General features: G+C 41.4%; 1 protein-coding gene across 2 annotated transcripts in view; it reads left to right on the forward strand.

The window, feature by feature from the left end:
- The first annotated feature begins 769 nt into the window (after window positions 1–769).
- The window catches only part of syngr1b (synaptogyrin 1b), a 30,388-nt gene continuing 14,886 nt past the window's right edge, over window positions 770–16,271 (forward strand). Inside the window, exon 1 of one of the 2 annotated variants that reach the window (XM_080464482.1) lies at window positions 770–1,291. In XM_080464482.1, coding sequence (XP_080320608.1) covers window positions 1,190–1,291 — 102 coding nt within the window. In that variant the 5' untranslated portion in view covers window positions 770–1,189. The remainder of the gene's footprint in view (window positions 1,292–16,271) is intronic. The other variant, XM_080464481.1, reaches the window with a different exon arrangement.

The raw sequence follows: 16,271 nt of genomic DNA on the forward strand, positions 1-16,271 counted from the left end.
TAGCCCACGGTCTAAAAACATGCATGTGAGGTTAATTGGTGGCTTTAAATTGCCCCTTGCTGTGTGTGTGTGCGTGTGTGTGTGTGTGTGTGTGTGTGTGTGTGTGTGTGTGTGTGTGTGTGTGTGTGTGTGTGTGTGTGTGTGTGTGTGTGTGTGTGTGTGTGTGTGTGTGTGTGTGTGTGTGTGACTGCCTGTCTTTGTGTGTTTGTCCTGATGGACTGGTGACATGTCCAGGGGGTGTCCAGCCCTCGTCCATAGTTAGCATCTCGTCACCCTGCACAGAATAAAAGCTGTATGGAAGATGAATGGATGGATGATTGGTGGTAAAACTATGGGATAGAGATGAACACATGAATTAGTTTTTTTTCTACAGCACTTTTGTCCTTTAAGATAATGTAAAACGTGTTTCATACATACCACATATGTTGTATGACAAAATAATCATATATTTTTTAATACATTTTTCTTTGCATATGAAAAGCGAAGCATATTACTTTTTAAGATGATGGGGAAACGATGGTATTTTAAAAACGGTTTTCTATGTTCGAAATCAACTTTGTCCATTTACGTTTTATTGCAGTCAGAACTTAGTATGTGGGTTTTTTTCAGTACATAACTATTTATCTTAAATATTTCATTGTTTATTAAATACAATTCCCGACTGGAACAAACGGAGAGCGCGTGACTCTGGTGAGAGCGCGCTCCGTCAGAGGCGTGATGACGGAGGCGCGTTCGTGTGGTCGCCACTGGCTCCTGAGAGAGAGAGAGAGAGAGAGAGAGAGAGAGAGAGAGAGAGAGAGAGAGAGAGAGAGAGAGAGAGAGAGAGAGAGAGAGAGAGAGAGAGAGAGAGAGAGAGAGAGAGAGAGAGAGAGAGTATCATCAATACACTCCCTACTTCCTTGCAGCCATCAGGGAGGAAGGAGAAATCTCGAGGTTAAACGTTAAGAAAAGCACTAAGAGGAGCCTGCGCGCGCCTTAGCCAGAGGAGAGAGAAGAGGCACGCGCCTCCTTCCATCCATCCATCCATCCACCCATTCATCCATCCATCCGTGCGTCAGCGGCGACTGCAGGCTTCGGTGGTCCGTGGCAGGAGCAGAGTCGGGGGGGATCCTTGTTGAGCCTCCTGCCCGGTGGAGGAGGAGAGAGGAGGAGAAAGAGAAAGAGGAGGAGGAGGAAGCGGAGGAGGACCATGGAGGGGATGCAGGCGTACGGAGCGGGGAAAGCCGGGGGAGCCTTCGACCCCGTCACCTTCCTACAGCAGCCTCAGACCATTCTCCGCATTGTGTCTTGGGTGAGTTGGAGAAGAAATGTCAATAAGGTGGATTATCGCTTTGAAGAGGCTGCACGTCTGATTGATATCGCCAAGATCCAAATGTTTTTACTTCTAAAAGGGCCCGCTGAAGCTTGAGGATCGTGATATTTTCTCTATGTTGACACGTTATACCAACCTCATTCTGTATGTATATCCTGTAGGAAAATCAAGTCTCGATCCCACACCTGCTTTCATAACAAATGATTTCATAATAACTCCCCATTCTCCTTCCTCCCTGAGGAGCAGCACTAATGAAAACAAGCATCGCAACAAGAGGGAGCACTTTCAAAGAACCCCCAACCCCCACCCCACCCCCACCCAAATAAAAACAACAACAATAACAAAAACAACAAAAACTGATGCTTAAATTCTAAAGGTTGTAGGTCAAAGTGGACTCTGGATCTTAAAACAGCAGGTTTCAAACTGAAGTTCTATTTTGTTGCATTCAGTCGTTATGAGTGAGGTCAAATGTTCTGAGCTGGAAATTTACTAGTTGGTAAAAGTACAGATTCCTCTGTGTGACTTTCAGGAAAAAAAAAATAGCAGTCAGAAGTCAGTCCCCACAAAATCTGCGAAAAAAAATGTTAACATTGTCATTATCTTTACTGGCACACACACAATTAGAATACTGATAGTAATGGTATTGTTTATGTCATTTTAAAAGATTTGGAATAAATATATTTTATTGAGCTGGCAAAAACCCCCAATCCACTTTAAGATAATAAAGTTTTGTATTTTTCACTTCAACTATGATAAGGTTGGTTTATAACATGAGTACCATTAAATCTCCTTCCTGGAGTTCCTGACATCGGCACCTTTACTTCCGGGAAGTTCCAGGTTTGATAGTGGGAAGAGGAAGTTTTCTCACTGGGAAGTGGGAAGGTTCCATCTTTGCAGTTACTCTTGTCGGCCCCATGAGAAAGTTTTATTGCAGCGTACATTATTAGATGAATTAGATTAGAGGCTCCATGTACACAACGTTTCAAGTATGGTTTTTTGGGGGGCGTTTTTAAAAAGTTACATGTTTACACTGCAATGTTTTGAAAACAATGTCGCTTTACACGGAAACAGTAGCTCAGAGCAAATGGAGCAAAAGTCCTCAGTTTTCACTACCAAATGTGTAAACGAGCCCTTAGTGTCAGGGACAGACTACACCGCAGTGCTTCTTCTATGGAGTAATGACACCAAAGTGGAGCTTTTTGGAGTTTTTGTCAGTCCAGACAGATTACATTATGAGAGAGCTGAAATCCTCCTTCACAAGAAGGCCTCATCAAAGAGCTTGAATGCATCACAAAGAACCAACATACACATGGTCAAAAGTGTCTTAATGGCCATAGTATATATTAAGAGAATGTTTATGTTGTGAACATACCCAGAAGGTTCCTGGTGAGTACATGTTGTCTGTATTAGTTCACTTCTTATGCAAGTTGAGTTGTTTATCTGAATGTTAGACCGTTTAAAATCTATGCTTCTATAAATTGACTTCAACTGTTTTGTATCCAATAATTCTGATCAATTCTAATCCCTTTGCAATGCAGCACGTACAAGTACAGTTTTAACTCGACTAACTTTTCAACTTTAAACACTTCTTTTTCATAGTTAAATATGTGAGATACTGTAAACTTAACAGTTTACAGTTTGTGCAAAACTGTATGAAAGAAGTGTGTGTGTGTGTGTGTGTGTGTGTGTGTGTGTGTGTGTGTGTGTGTGTGTGTGTGTGTGTGTGTGTGTGTGTGTGTGTGTGTGACTATAGCATGTGAAGGAAAGTCATGTGATAATTCTGTGAACCATAAATTGATGAGTTGGAATTTTTCCAGATATGGTGTTAACTCTCATACGCACAGAGACATGCAGTATATTCAATATTCCAACACTACGAACAATGTTATTGTGACACGGTCAGTGAACCTATTGAATATCCCATGGGTGGCTTGTAATTAATACCATGCAGTAGGTTCTGTAAGAAAACAAATATTATACAGTTTTTCAACAGTTTTAGAGGTTCAGCAACATTGTATTGAAAGACCAGCCAGGACAACATTTGGTCTTAAAATTCAGCCGGTCTAAAAGTCCCTCTACTGAGCTCTACTGAGAACAGGCTGTTTCTTTGTCTGTACCTTTAAATGCTAATGAGCTGTGCCTGTTTTCCAGAAGCGTTTGCGAGGATAGAGAAAATAGCACCCACTCGTAATTTTAGGGGGCAGGGCTCATCTACCTGTGGGAGGGTCACAGTAAGTATCCACTACCAGAGGGAGTGGTTATTTCCCCACATGACATCATGTAGGGAATGTCTCTGAATTGCCTGTATGAGCACACATCCGCTAAAAAGTGGAGCAAGCAAGTGAGGGAGATAACAGAGTTTCTTCACTTCTGGGATCTCATACACAGACTGGAAAAACATTAGGAAGTGAATTTTGTATAATACAGGACTTTTAAAGCAGGTAAAGTGATAATAGTAGAGTCTCGCTAAGCAGCCTGGAAAAAGCAGGTATTTATTATCAATAAACGTGTACACTTATAGTGACTGTACTGACATCGTTTCATCTGTGCTGGTGTATGAAGTTTGTGTGATGGCAGGTTTGTGTGGGGTCAGCTTTAGCTTGTTGTCATGGGAACATTCCCAACTGGAAAATGGGACTTTCTCAACTGGGAAACTCAGTCATCCAAAGAAATGTGTGATTATCTGTAACTAAAGAGCATAATTTCAATGTGGATGTTACTCACATCACTGTGCGCTACATATGGTTAATATTTATGGCTTCTCCTTTAATGTCCCGCTCCGAAGTGTCACCAGAGCAACCGTGGATCTCCATAGTAACAGCCACAGTCTGAGCTGTGATGTTTTGTGTGATGGTGTTAATACCCGGTGTGTGTGTGTGTGTGTGTGTGTGTGGAACAGGGAGAGGGACGATCAGCACTTGAAGCATTTGTTACAGAGAGGAGGGCTATATTCGGGGGGTTTCATTGAGAATGGGACTCCATGAATGGTGGTCGCATTTTTCTAACGCTCCCACTTCTTCCACCTTGTGAGGGCTGAACGTGGAGGTGATAATGAGCGTGTGTGAGTCAGCCTGAGGGAGTCCGTTCCTGCATGTTTGTGATGAAGAAGAGAAAAACGGTGAACATAACGAGACAGAGAGCACTTCATGCGTGATGATTATTTGACTTTATTGGTTTATTTGTCGTATCAAATTCAAGTCGGTTAAACTCACTTGCGAAGCAGAGAAGACATCTTTTGCCCATGGTTTTCTCTTTGATCGGTCAGGACAAGAGCATTTCTTGTGAAGCTCAGGATAGTTGCATTCTTTGCTTTGAGCGGAGTGCCTTTAAAGTATTCCGCCGTCTGGGCATTTGGGTTATCGGCAGGGCAACATCAAGCATCCTTCAAGCGGTTATTCCCTGGAAACGTTATGATAAATAGGGCTGCACAATACTCATCATTATCACGATATAGACTGGCAGAGAAAGAGCAATGTTATTTGGAAGAACTATACTTTAGTGTTTGTATTCTTTCACAAAACACATCATTATCGCAATAATTAACGACATGTTAATCCAAGCCTTGCACTGCAAAAGATGTGAAAATGTATTTTATACCCTATTTAGACGACAACGTTTCCAGTGAAAACACACAGTTTTTTTTGCGTTTTCGTTTCAGAAAGGTTTTTCGTTTACACTGCAACCTTTTGAAAACGATGTCTGTCTACACTGAAATGGCAGAAACACTGAAAACAATTAGTTTTTTTCAGTACGTCCATGAGTTAGCACTGTTGGTTTTGTAATGAAAGCACAACCGTGAGCAAAGAACATTACATTACAAACACTAAGAAAGGAAAGTTAGACAGACATTCGTAGGTGGAAGTTGGATTGTCTGTTTTCACTTGAAAACGTTGCGCAAACGCAGTCTGAATACGGTGACAGTTACCAAATATGGTGACTTGGCCAATAAGCTGTTCAATTACAAGCAAGATCTCACAGCTTCAGGCGATATTTCACGAGTTTAAAAGTTACCATCACCAGAGAGGAGTTTTATCAAGGTGTCAGTGTTTTTCTCCTTGGAACAGTTTTACAACCTATTTGACGATTTCAGCTCCACAAAGAGTTGAGAGTGACCGACTGTGGTCATAAACCAGCTTACTGTATATGAGTTAAGGCAGCCCAGACTCGTAAAACAGTTTTCTTTTCGTGTGTGCTCCCGAGAATCTTAAGTTACCCGCACTCACACAAGAATAGAAACACCTCATAGAAAGGGTCTCGACATTTTTACGTTTTGCCAATTTTCACAGACTGAGACAAACATTTCAAATGTTTTAGCACGGAATACCTGGAACCTATTGATCTTTCACGGTGTGTCTGCAATGCAAGGCTTCACGTTTCTTGACTTTAAGCACATTTTCTCGCCAGAATGAGCCTCCTAACTAAGTGTGATTTCATAAATCTCACTTGCTGACGCACAGAATTAACCTCAATAAAGAGCAACTCCACTAATTCGGAGGAGGAATCCATCAAAAGGTGTGTGTTTTTGAACGGCGGGCAAACCGCGCATAAACATCTCAGAGGAGAACCTTTCACCTCAAACATTTCTGAGTTGAGAGCAGCTTTAATTAAAAAGCTTCTTACATTAGTAGCACGGCTTAACGTTATAAATTAGGCCGCGCTGGCGAGAAGCATTCGAGAGGTCAGGAGATTTTGTAACTGGTGAGTAACTATTTGATATTAGCAAAACAATCACACACACACACACACACACACACACACACACATTTTGTCAGCTCCTCGTTAAACAGGAACACACTCACACACCAACACCCACGGTTTGTTAGTGCCTACATGCCGAAATTCAGACGGAGTTTAGAAGCTATTTTAGGACATTGGCTGCATGTTTGTGTTGTAGAAGTGCCTTTGTCTGCTTGTAACTTGTCATCTTTGAACATAATGTGTGCAAACTTCAGTATAAAATATTCACAAATGAGCCCCGAGCAACACTGGGCTAAATGTCGGATTGAATTGTTTACACGTTTTATAATTTGGATGCAGCGCATCAGCATCATCCTCAAGTCTGCTGCTTGTCTTTTCTGGTAAACCTCACCCAGTGCACTTTTCTACAGTATGCAGATTACAACAAGATCCATGATCACACTTGCTGTGTTTGTTTTTTTATAGTATTTCTGTTGTTGTAACGGAGTGCTTCTTGTTGTGGATGTGCATGTAAAGATCTGTCCTGCAAATGTATTTGGGTGCAGTGGATTATGGGAATTGTAACACAATGAAGCCCTCCAAGGCTACATAAAGTTTTATTTCCTATATCTCACATGATTTTATATTTTTAATTCAACATTGAAATGCGGATTGACCTCCTGGTCCACATGCTTCACGTCGTTTATCACTAAGATTTCACAGCAGGGAGCCAGGAATTTACCCCAGTCAGCTACACAGGAGAACCTATGGCAGGCAAAAAATGGCAGTCGCTGGAAGCCATGAAGGCGACACAAGGAGTTATTGAAAAGAAGATCTACTTCCTATTTATGGATGATGATAACTACGACCAGATTATCATTATTGTAGTTAGGAGGGCTTAAACACGGATGAAAAGTTTATTTTGAAAGCTGATACTAATCCAGTCCTCTAATTGCAAAATAGAGGCAGTCTCTTGCTGAACTCAGCTACAAATCTGATTATAATCTGGACTTTTCACCAGTAGTTACACAAATTGGTAAGTGTGAAGTGCAAAGGGCAAGTACCTGCCCAAGTCAGGTGTATAGGAGAGCCTGTAGAGGCCAAGAAACTGGTAAAGCAATAAGTCAGTGGGTGTTGTTTCATTTGTTTGTTTTAAACAACTACAGAAACTTGTTTTGTGCAAAATATCACTTGCTGCATACGTGGATGTTACAACAGACATGAACAAAAGTAACTATTGTATTTGAATGTTGTTTAAACGCGAATGAGGAACATGATTTAAATACCATCATTAATTTGTCCCCAAACTGTAACAAACAGTGTGATAACCCACTCAGTGCACATCAAAGCTACAGGCCCCGTTTCCATAATTGGGACCTTTCCAATTCCCTGTTACTCGTGAATCCTGAGTAAGGCCCCGTTTGTGCCAAATCTTCAAGTAAAAACGGGCAACTTTCGTTGCATTTTGATTGTCTGTGTACAGGAACGGTGCTTGGTGTCACTGAAAAAGCAGCTTTTTGAAAACGGCTCCCTCGGAGGAACGTTTTGACAATTCTCTGACTCAACTTTTCTGAAACGCTGCTACTGCACATGCGTACCACAGTCTTAGTAACTAGTGTTTCTGAACATGCACGATTAGATGGAAAATAACAACAATGGCGGCCTCCAGAGTGTCATGACTTCCAGTCCTTCGTCTCCTGGAACTTGGTAGTTTTATAGTTTCGAAACACCCGACAATCAAATTTCTTCATCTGTGCATACAAATGTCCACGTAATCCTGTTGTTAATCTTTCCAGCTCCCATTAGTGGCCCAACATGAAAACTACATAGTTTTCAGCGTTTTTTGCAGTTTCCATGGAAACAGACATTGTTTTCAAAATTTCTGCTGTGTTAAAATCAAAACTTTTCTGAAACAAAAACACAAAAAGTATGCGTTTTCATGTGAAACGTCACATAAATAGGACATTAGAGTATTTTGATATAGTAAAAAAAAAAATCATAACTAAAGAAAATCACGGGGGCTGAATCATTAACACTGGTTACAGTTACAAAGTTTATTTTATGTAAGATGTTGAAGGCATGAATAGAATAGAATAGAATAGAATAGAAATACTTTATTAATCCCAAGGGGAAATTCTTGAAAATTGCAACTTGCAAAGTTAGACAGGAGAACATATATTGGCCATGAAATTGCAGCAATAAAGTGAGTGGTTTGTTCTTTGTTACTGTGGGAATATAACAATCGAAGTAATACTGTGGGAATACATGTATATATAATAAAGCTCTTTAACCATATCAAATATGGAGACTGATAATATTATGCTGTACATCATTAAGAATGGTCAATGAATTTTCTTACTGTGTTGTTTTACAGTTGATTTATGTAACTGTTAAAGTTTAATTCAGCTATTATCTCGGTGTTGGTGACTGCCCTTTGTTGTAAAATGGTGTGATTAGATGTGAGTGGGTGTGTTACACCCAGAACAGTCCCCGGGTGGTCCGGTCGAGTGACCAGGCAGTGGGAGTGTAATCGATGGCTGAGTCAGCCTGGCTTTGAGGTTTTATCACTGGAACACAATTCACAGTGATGAAATAACCGTGATAAAATAGAAATGGTGGGATTTTCACAAAGTGTGGAGTTGTTGCCATGAGGTTTAAAACCTTTATTCACTTCTCACAGGATATGACTCCTGTACATGCTGGATACTTTTGCCAACTGTGGTCATAGTAGTTGTAGTAGAGTAGTTGCTTAAATTGGAAAAAAAAAATGTTAAGAGAATATTTGAGCAAATGTAAGAACTACTCAGAGTTGTATTTACTTTTTAACTGTTGGGTTTTTGATCAGTTAAATGAAATGTCACTACTTGAAGCACAATTATAAGTCAAACAATATAGTATAAAAGAAAGAAATTCTGATAAACACTTGTATATTTAAAGTAAAACTCAAATAGAAAACAAATTGGCTCCAAAAAAGCAAATGGATGCTTAGAATCTATATAATTACTCAATTTCTTAATACGCAAAACGAACCAAACTCTGCCGAGTAATGTCAGTATTGGTAATTAATTTCTTTCAGTACAGGACAAATCACAAATTTCAAGTCTCAGGAGTCATCTGATGAGGCCCTGTGTGCCTTTTTTAAAAACTTGAATTTGCTATTCTGATTTATTTATTGAATTTAGAACAACTGTTACTTTGTTTCCTCCAATTCCTTATTTTCCAAAGGTTGGAGACAATTGAAATAGCCTGATCACTGATTTCTGCCAATGGAATGCCCTGCAGAGCAAGTGAAGGATTCTAACACTGGAGGCTCTGGGTTTGGTCGGACCACTTTGCAGTGTAAATCAGTATTGTAGGGTCAGGAAGGAAAAGGGGGTTTGCACAAGTCACTCATGTCCATGAATGTAACAAGCATGTAGTGCGGCAAAGGAAGGATCTTTCCTCTGTAGCCATTTCCATAACAGGAGTGTTTTACGGAACAAGATTGTTTGTCCTGTGTCCAACCCTCAACCTGGAGGGCCAGTAGATCACACTTTGTCAGGCCTCTACCCTTTGACCTCTCTTGCATGGGTGACCCTACAAGGAGACAAACCTCCCACCAGCATAGCTCTCAGGGTCACTGAAGCAAGCAAGTGTTGTGGTAAATCATGTGACCCCACTCGAAACCTAACGGAAGGAATGAAAACTCTTGTAGTATATTGGCTCAAAGAAAACCCGATCGATTTGGTATTCTGAAAGATAATTCCCAAGCCTCTATTGGATTTTCTCTAGTTCTCACCAAGCGGAGAGTTTTGTGACGAGGATGTTAAAGGCTTCAAGAGCCAACTTCCACAAACCTGCTGTTTGGTTGGGGTGACATCAAGCAGCCCCCTAATCACAAATGATCCCCACTTGTTTGTTGAAAACATCCTTGCTCGTGTTGGTTTGACCCGCACTTGAGTACCACACGATTTCTCTTTTGTTTGCAGTTGCTGCTTTAAAAAAAAAAAAAAACATTGCTGTAACTGAATGAGCAGTTAACCTGATTATGGTTCTGCCCTCCCTTGTTTCCGGTAGACTCGTCTGTTTCCTTCAACTGGTTTGCTCCATGACTATGTCTGTGCAGCAGCTCCAGCTCTGTAGAGCAGAGAGTACGTAAGGATGTGAGGGCAGCTGTGTCCTGGATTTGTGATCATAACTGTCCATCTCATTGTGTACCTTGATACTGCAGTGGTTCTCCTTGAATTATACTTTGGCAAGGTCTCTCTCTCTCTCTCTCTCTCTCTCTCTCTCTCTCTCTCTCTCTCTCTCTCTCTCTCTCTCTCTCTCTCTCTCTTTTCATCAGCTGCTGCTGCCATGGTGACAGCAGCAATCAGGTATCCCCAGTCCAGGACAACGCTCTGCAGCAGACAATAAGCCCACACACACCCTCAGACACATATACTGCCTATAATATCCTCCTGCAGTGATCATCTGTTACGCAGCAGCGAGCTCTCTGAAGGCTGATAGTGAACGTCTCTTTTCACTGTCCTCTTCTTCCACATGTTGCTTTCTGTGGACATTTCAATCCGTGTTTCTCTTACCTTTGCCGCCTGTTAAAACCAAATAACATGTGAGTGCTTTCATTCCGATGTATCCATCAACTGACAGTCTTCACTGAGTGTATTGTGCACGTCAATGCACGTTTGATAGAGCACAGGCTGGGGGGGGGGGGGGCTTGGCCGCTCAGCCTGGCGTCATGGATCGGGGGCCTGGAGCCTTCTGGAGTCTTCTCTGGATTCTCTGTCGGGTGCTTTCTGGGCTGGGACGCAGCTATCTGGGGTGGTTTGCTGGGGCCTTCCCGGGTCTGGGGGGGGCGCCGGGCGCCGAGGTGAAAACCACATAATTTTCAGTGTCTCTGCAGTTTTCGTGTAAACAGACATAGTTCTGAAAACATTGCCGTGTGAACGTGAAACCATTCTGAGTGTAAACGAGGCCTATGAGTTTTGCTTCACATTGGGGTTGACTCACTGGACAAAGTCACCTGCTATCATCAGTCAGTCAGTTGACTTGTTGTATCAGTTCACTGATTTCATGTATTTCATGAACTCAACTTTGATTCTGTTTCAAATTTTGGCAAAGCCTTTCAACTTTCCAGAGATTATTACCTTTCAACAGCTTGCCAAACATTACTGCTCAATATTTGTGTATCTCTGAATAAAAAACAACATGTTACATAGTTTTCATGAGGTATTGTTTCTGCATCGGGCAATTCCATTTTTCAAGTGTGAAAGTGGGTAAAGTTTACATTGAAAAAATGTGTAGCTGCAACCATTGAAATAAATAAAATCAGTAGGCATGCATCGAGCACAGTAATTTTCCTTTGATTCATAATTTATCATGTACGGACACGGATCAAACTGTATAGGAGTAAATAACATCATGTTATTTTTCTTTGTAGTACATCAACAAAGTGAGATGATTTATTCTGCTCGTGCTTTCTCCATGCATCCCCACACAGGATCTCAGAAATGTTATCGCATGAACTTTAACGCAGTGTAAGTATGAAGGAATGCACCCTGCTTGCCACGCTGCGCTCTGTTAGCCACATTAGCAATCCGCACGACCAGCAACAGCAGCAATGTCTGAATAAGAAAATTCCTTCAATGAAAGAAAACTGGATGCACAATGAATTTGAGAAGTTTTGAAAGAAAAATGAAAACTAAAATGTTCCCCCAGCTGTTTATTTCAATCTTCATAGATCCAAGTGTTTCTCTTTTGTTTAGTTATAGGTACAGCTTAATACTTCAGCATATACTACCAGCTTCCTTTTGAGGCTGTGCAGTCTCTTGGTCCTGCAACACATTTTTTACTTTTAATTTATATATTTTCTGGACTAAATAAGCAGTATATCTCCACACATTTCACATGATACCTCAAGCCTTCTGGAGCCAACAGACAGTGTCTCCTCATCTGCTGAGGTCCACTCCACAGCTGCAGATGTGCCTCCCCCCCTGCATATACATACATGAATCAAGAGAACTCCTATTGACATTTGAAAGAACATGGCAAGCTTGTGATTGCAATATAATCTTGACCGTCTTCTGGTGGCTCCAAATGTACAACTCTGTCCCCAGACACTGCAAGCAAATCCAGAAGTCAGACAGCAGAATATTGTGAAATGCGTTTAATCGGTAGTGGAAGTGCAATGTAGCCTCGTAAGAAGCTGCAACTGTCAGCAGCAAGGACCGAGTCAGTCACTGTACTTCCCTGGATCCCCTCCATCACTGGCCTCCCCTTTATTTAAATCAATGGCCAGCTCCTCTGCACTGTGTTTTATTTTCTTGACTGCTAAAATTGTAAAGAAATTCATTGTCAGCAGACAACAAATCTCAACAATCTCAAATTGCTATCCAGGCTACAATAGAATAACTTACCAGATGGCAGAATATTTTTGTATTTGGTTTTCACCTGTTGCCAGGTTCTTTTCTGGCCAGACAAGTTAGTTCTTTATGAAGGGTGATGGATGAAACAGAACCCAACATGGGATAAATGGATTCAATAGATGACACAGAGTAGATCATTTCTTTGAACTTATTCATACTTTACATAACCTGAGTAACATGCACTTCAGTGGGCCACATTAAAGCAAAAACACCTACTGATTAATGGACCTGAAAAGTCATCAGCTCCACATCCTTTAACTGTAATCATGACAGTTCCTGTGGAGTACATTTTATTAATCTACATGTTTGGGCTACTTACGCATTAAGCCGGTCCGCTATTGTCTGCCATGCTTTTTCCCTCTCTTTTTTAGTGGCACTTGTGTTTCCTTTTTGCATATACTGGCTTTTAGTTCTTCATATTGTTGAACACGCTGCTCTTGCTCGGCAGGAGTAAATGTAGAATTGCGTCCGTTATCCATTGTTCCAGCGGTGATTCTGTGATCGATTTCGTGGACTTCTTAAGAATGCCGTGAACGCGAACTTATCCCAAACATCCCCACCTGGCTTGATTAAGCCGCGTCTCTTCATCCTGGCACGGCAAACGTGAAACCAATGAATCCAAGAAAGGCTTGGATTCATTGGTTTCATGAGCGCCTGTTCATTTATCCTGGACGTCTTTATCCTACTTTTGTGCAATACCCCTCAGACTGTCATGACTCCCAGTCCATTTTCTCCTGGGACTTGGTAGTTTTACAGTTGAGAGTCACCTGGAATAGCAGTCCAACTTTGTCGTCAATCCATACGAATTTCAATCTACTCGCCATTGTTAATGTTTCATACTGTATTGTTCTCTGGGCACATGTTTGATTTCATTACCAAAAAGAACAACTTTTGGCCCCGGCAATCTGACTACATCGTTTTCAGTGTTTCTGCCATTTCCATGTAAACAGACATTGTTTTTAAAATGGTACTGTGTAAATGTGAAACTTTGCAAAAACAATGCATTTGCTCTCGAAACCTTGCTGAGTAAATGAGGGCCATTGTTTGCTGCTGGTTTTGACGAATAAAATAGCAACAACTCAACCACTCCTATACCAACTTTCTGAGTCACGAGTTACTATTAGAAACCATATGAATGTGGGGTAAGACCTGTCTATTTAACACCAGACTATTGTTCTGAACTTGAATTCTGTCATTTTGACATCTATTCTGATTTGAAATTTCAAAGCAGTTAAAATAATTTTACCCAGGAAAATTAGTCAGTCAAGGGTGGTTAATAACTTCTATTCTTTTTTGTACTTTCTTCTGCAGTGTCTACGTTATTGTTTGAATTCGGTGTGTGTGGCTTGTTCCAATGTGGGATTTTGTGTGCGGTAGTGTGTGAAGGCCACTGTGACATGGGGCCCAGCTTAATTGTCTAGACCTTTGAATGGAGCCGAAAGCCCTTTTAAGCAAGAACAAGAGCACCTTTAAATCATTCACAACCAAACAGACGGAGCTGATATGATTTCACCTGATAGAACCAGAGATAGGGGCATTTTAATTTGACTTTTCAATGGAAAAAACCCCCAGAAAAAGCACAGTAAGGGAGTGAAAAAGGATTCAGAAATATAGTGAAGCAGCATAGCGACGAGTGAAAACACATTTTACACACACACTTTTGGCAATTGGCATCCATAATGCGCAATTTGTGAGTGGCCCTCAGATGGTCACAAGATCAGAGACCCACGTGGTGTTCTTCACAGTGCCTGCTTTCATCACCTTCAGCAGCCTTGTGATCTGTCTGGAGATCAGTGTGGCTGTGAAACCTCTCTCACACACAGACACACACACACACTGACACACAACTAAAGAAGTCATATACCAACAGAATCACAAGGGGAGAAAGGAATGGGGGAGGGAGTGAAGCCAGATCACATGCTCCACTTTGCACGACGTCCAAGCAAGTGAAGACGGTTTTGGTGCAGCGAGTGCGCCGCATTTATGTTTGTTTCACATCTTTTCAACCGTTTGTGCTAAGCTAAAACATCGCCCCCGTTTGGTGCACAGCCAAAACACACTTGAAGGTCGTGTTCCAGCGCCAGTCATCATAAACCCAGCTGGATTTCTACCGGCGGCTTGAACGAAGAAAAGACTTTGTAATTCGATCAGCGCCCGTCCATGTGACAGCAAACGTGATTGCGACCCCGAAGACGACATGAGTTTTCAGTTTTGAGAAAATGGGTCATGCTAAAACCACTGTATTGTTTCAAGTGAGAGTATATTTGTGTTCATGGTGCCCGTGTCATTAGAGAAAAAGCAAGAGTTTGAGAAATAGAGGAAGAATCTCTCCTGGCGAGTTTATTTCCCAGTGGAGCTTCTCAGAGGAGCATTAGAAAAGCAAAGTGTGTCAGACTACTTTAAAGTAGTGGCCCTGCAGGTTCTGCTGGCCTTGTTACAGGAAGTGACTCCCTGATGATTACCCATTCAAAACAGTCGCGTTCACATGTTCCATAGTCGCTATAAAACAAAACCGTTATCGTTAGCAGTTCAAGACACACTGGAGTCCTTTCTGTGGTCATTGATAGAGGTGAGGGGAGCGATGACATTAATTTAAGACACCATCAGCGTTTCAAGTGAAATCGCACCGTTTTTGTGTTTTCGTTCAGAAAAGTTTTGTGTTTACAACGTTTGAAAAGGTGGCGCTGTTGTTTTTTTTTGTAACGCAACCACACACACGTGGGTGCAGGAAACAATACGTTAGCTTAGGTAGGAGACCTTGAAGCCACCGTCCCTCCAGACTGTAGAGCCAAACCAATTCTGGTTTTCGAGGATGTCTTGTGTTATGTATTGAGCGTGTGAAAAAGAAAAGCTTTAAAGGGTCACGCCAGGCATAATCTTAGGACTATGTCGTATAAATCTAATACGTCAAGAATTTATTAGCTTGTGCTTCTGCGCTATGCAATTGAAAATTCTCATGAAACAAATTTTAATTGCTTTATTTTTTCAAATTTCTGAACTGACGTGCTCACGATGCAGGTATAGGATTGCACACCCTCAGAGAAGGAAAAAATGTCAATAATATACAAGAAAACAACCATGTATCTTTCATTTCTTTGTTGTTTCTGTGTAAGTCCAACAGCATTTACAAGTATTGCATCTCAAAAAGAGAATACAAGATGCTTACAATTTAATATCATTTTTCTTCATCATTGGCCATTGATTAGAAGGGGAATAACACAATTTTCTACTGCGACCTGTGTGAAAAAGGACAAACACTAAGCCAATAAAACAGTCACGGCAAAGGATGCATCCACTCACAGCACTGTACTTCAGAGGTTCTGAAACCTCTAATAATGCCTATGGCAAATATGTCATCCTCAGACTGGTGGCAATGCTCCGTCCAACTCAGAAGTAAAAACATGAAGGAGATTACAGATAACAAGAAAGAAAAATATGGCTGAGCATACTTGATATAAATTGCCCTGATCAGCCTCTTGGCGGCATTGGGTGTTGAGAATCAGAAGATTCGATTGAGGGAAAACCATGAAACAGTAAAGCAAGATTATCTAGTGATGTATTTTTTTACATGTGATGACCCGGCAGCCCGTCCTGGGTGCACGCTGTCTTCGTCCTTACTTAGCTGGGATAGGCCCCAGCGTCTCGCGACCCTGAACAAGATGAAAGCGGTCTTGAAGGATGGATGGATGGAAGGAAGGATGATTGGCTCGGTACATGTGCATCATTATTCTGGGGAAGTTCTCAGCAGCACGCAGAAGAAAAGCCAGCGTGCAGCGTGATTCTTTGCAATCATCCATCTTAAGACATTGTGTCTTAACAGTTTTGCCGATGTTCCGTAACACATGTCAGGTACATACAAGCTTTCAAAAGAACTGATG

This window comes from Lipophrys pholis (genome assembly GCF_963383615.2).
Source record: "Lipophrys pholis genome assembly, chromosome: 5".
Lineage (NCBI taxonomy): Eukaryota > Metazoa > Chordata > Actinopteri > Blenniiformes > Blenniidae > Lipophrys > Lipophrys pholis.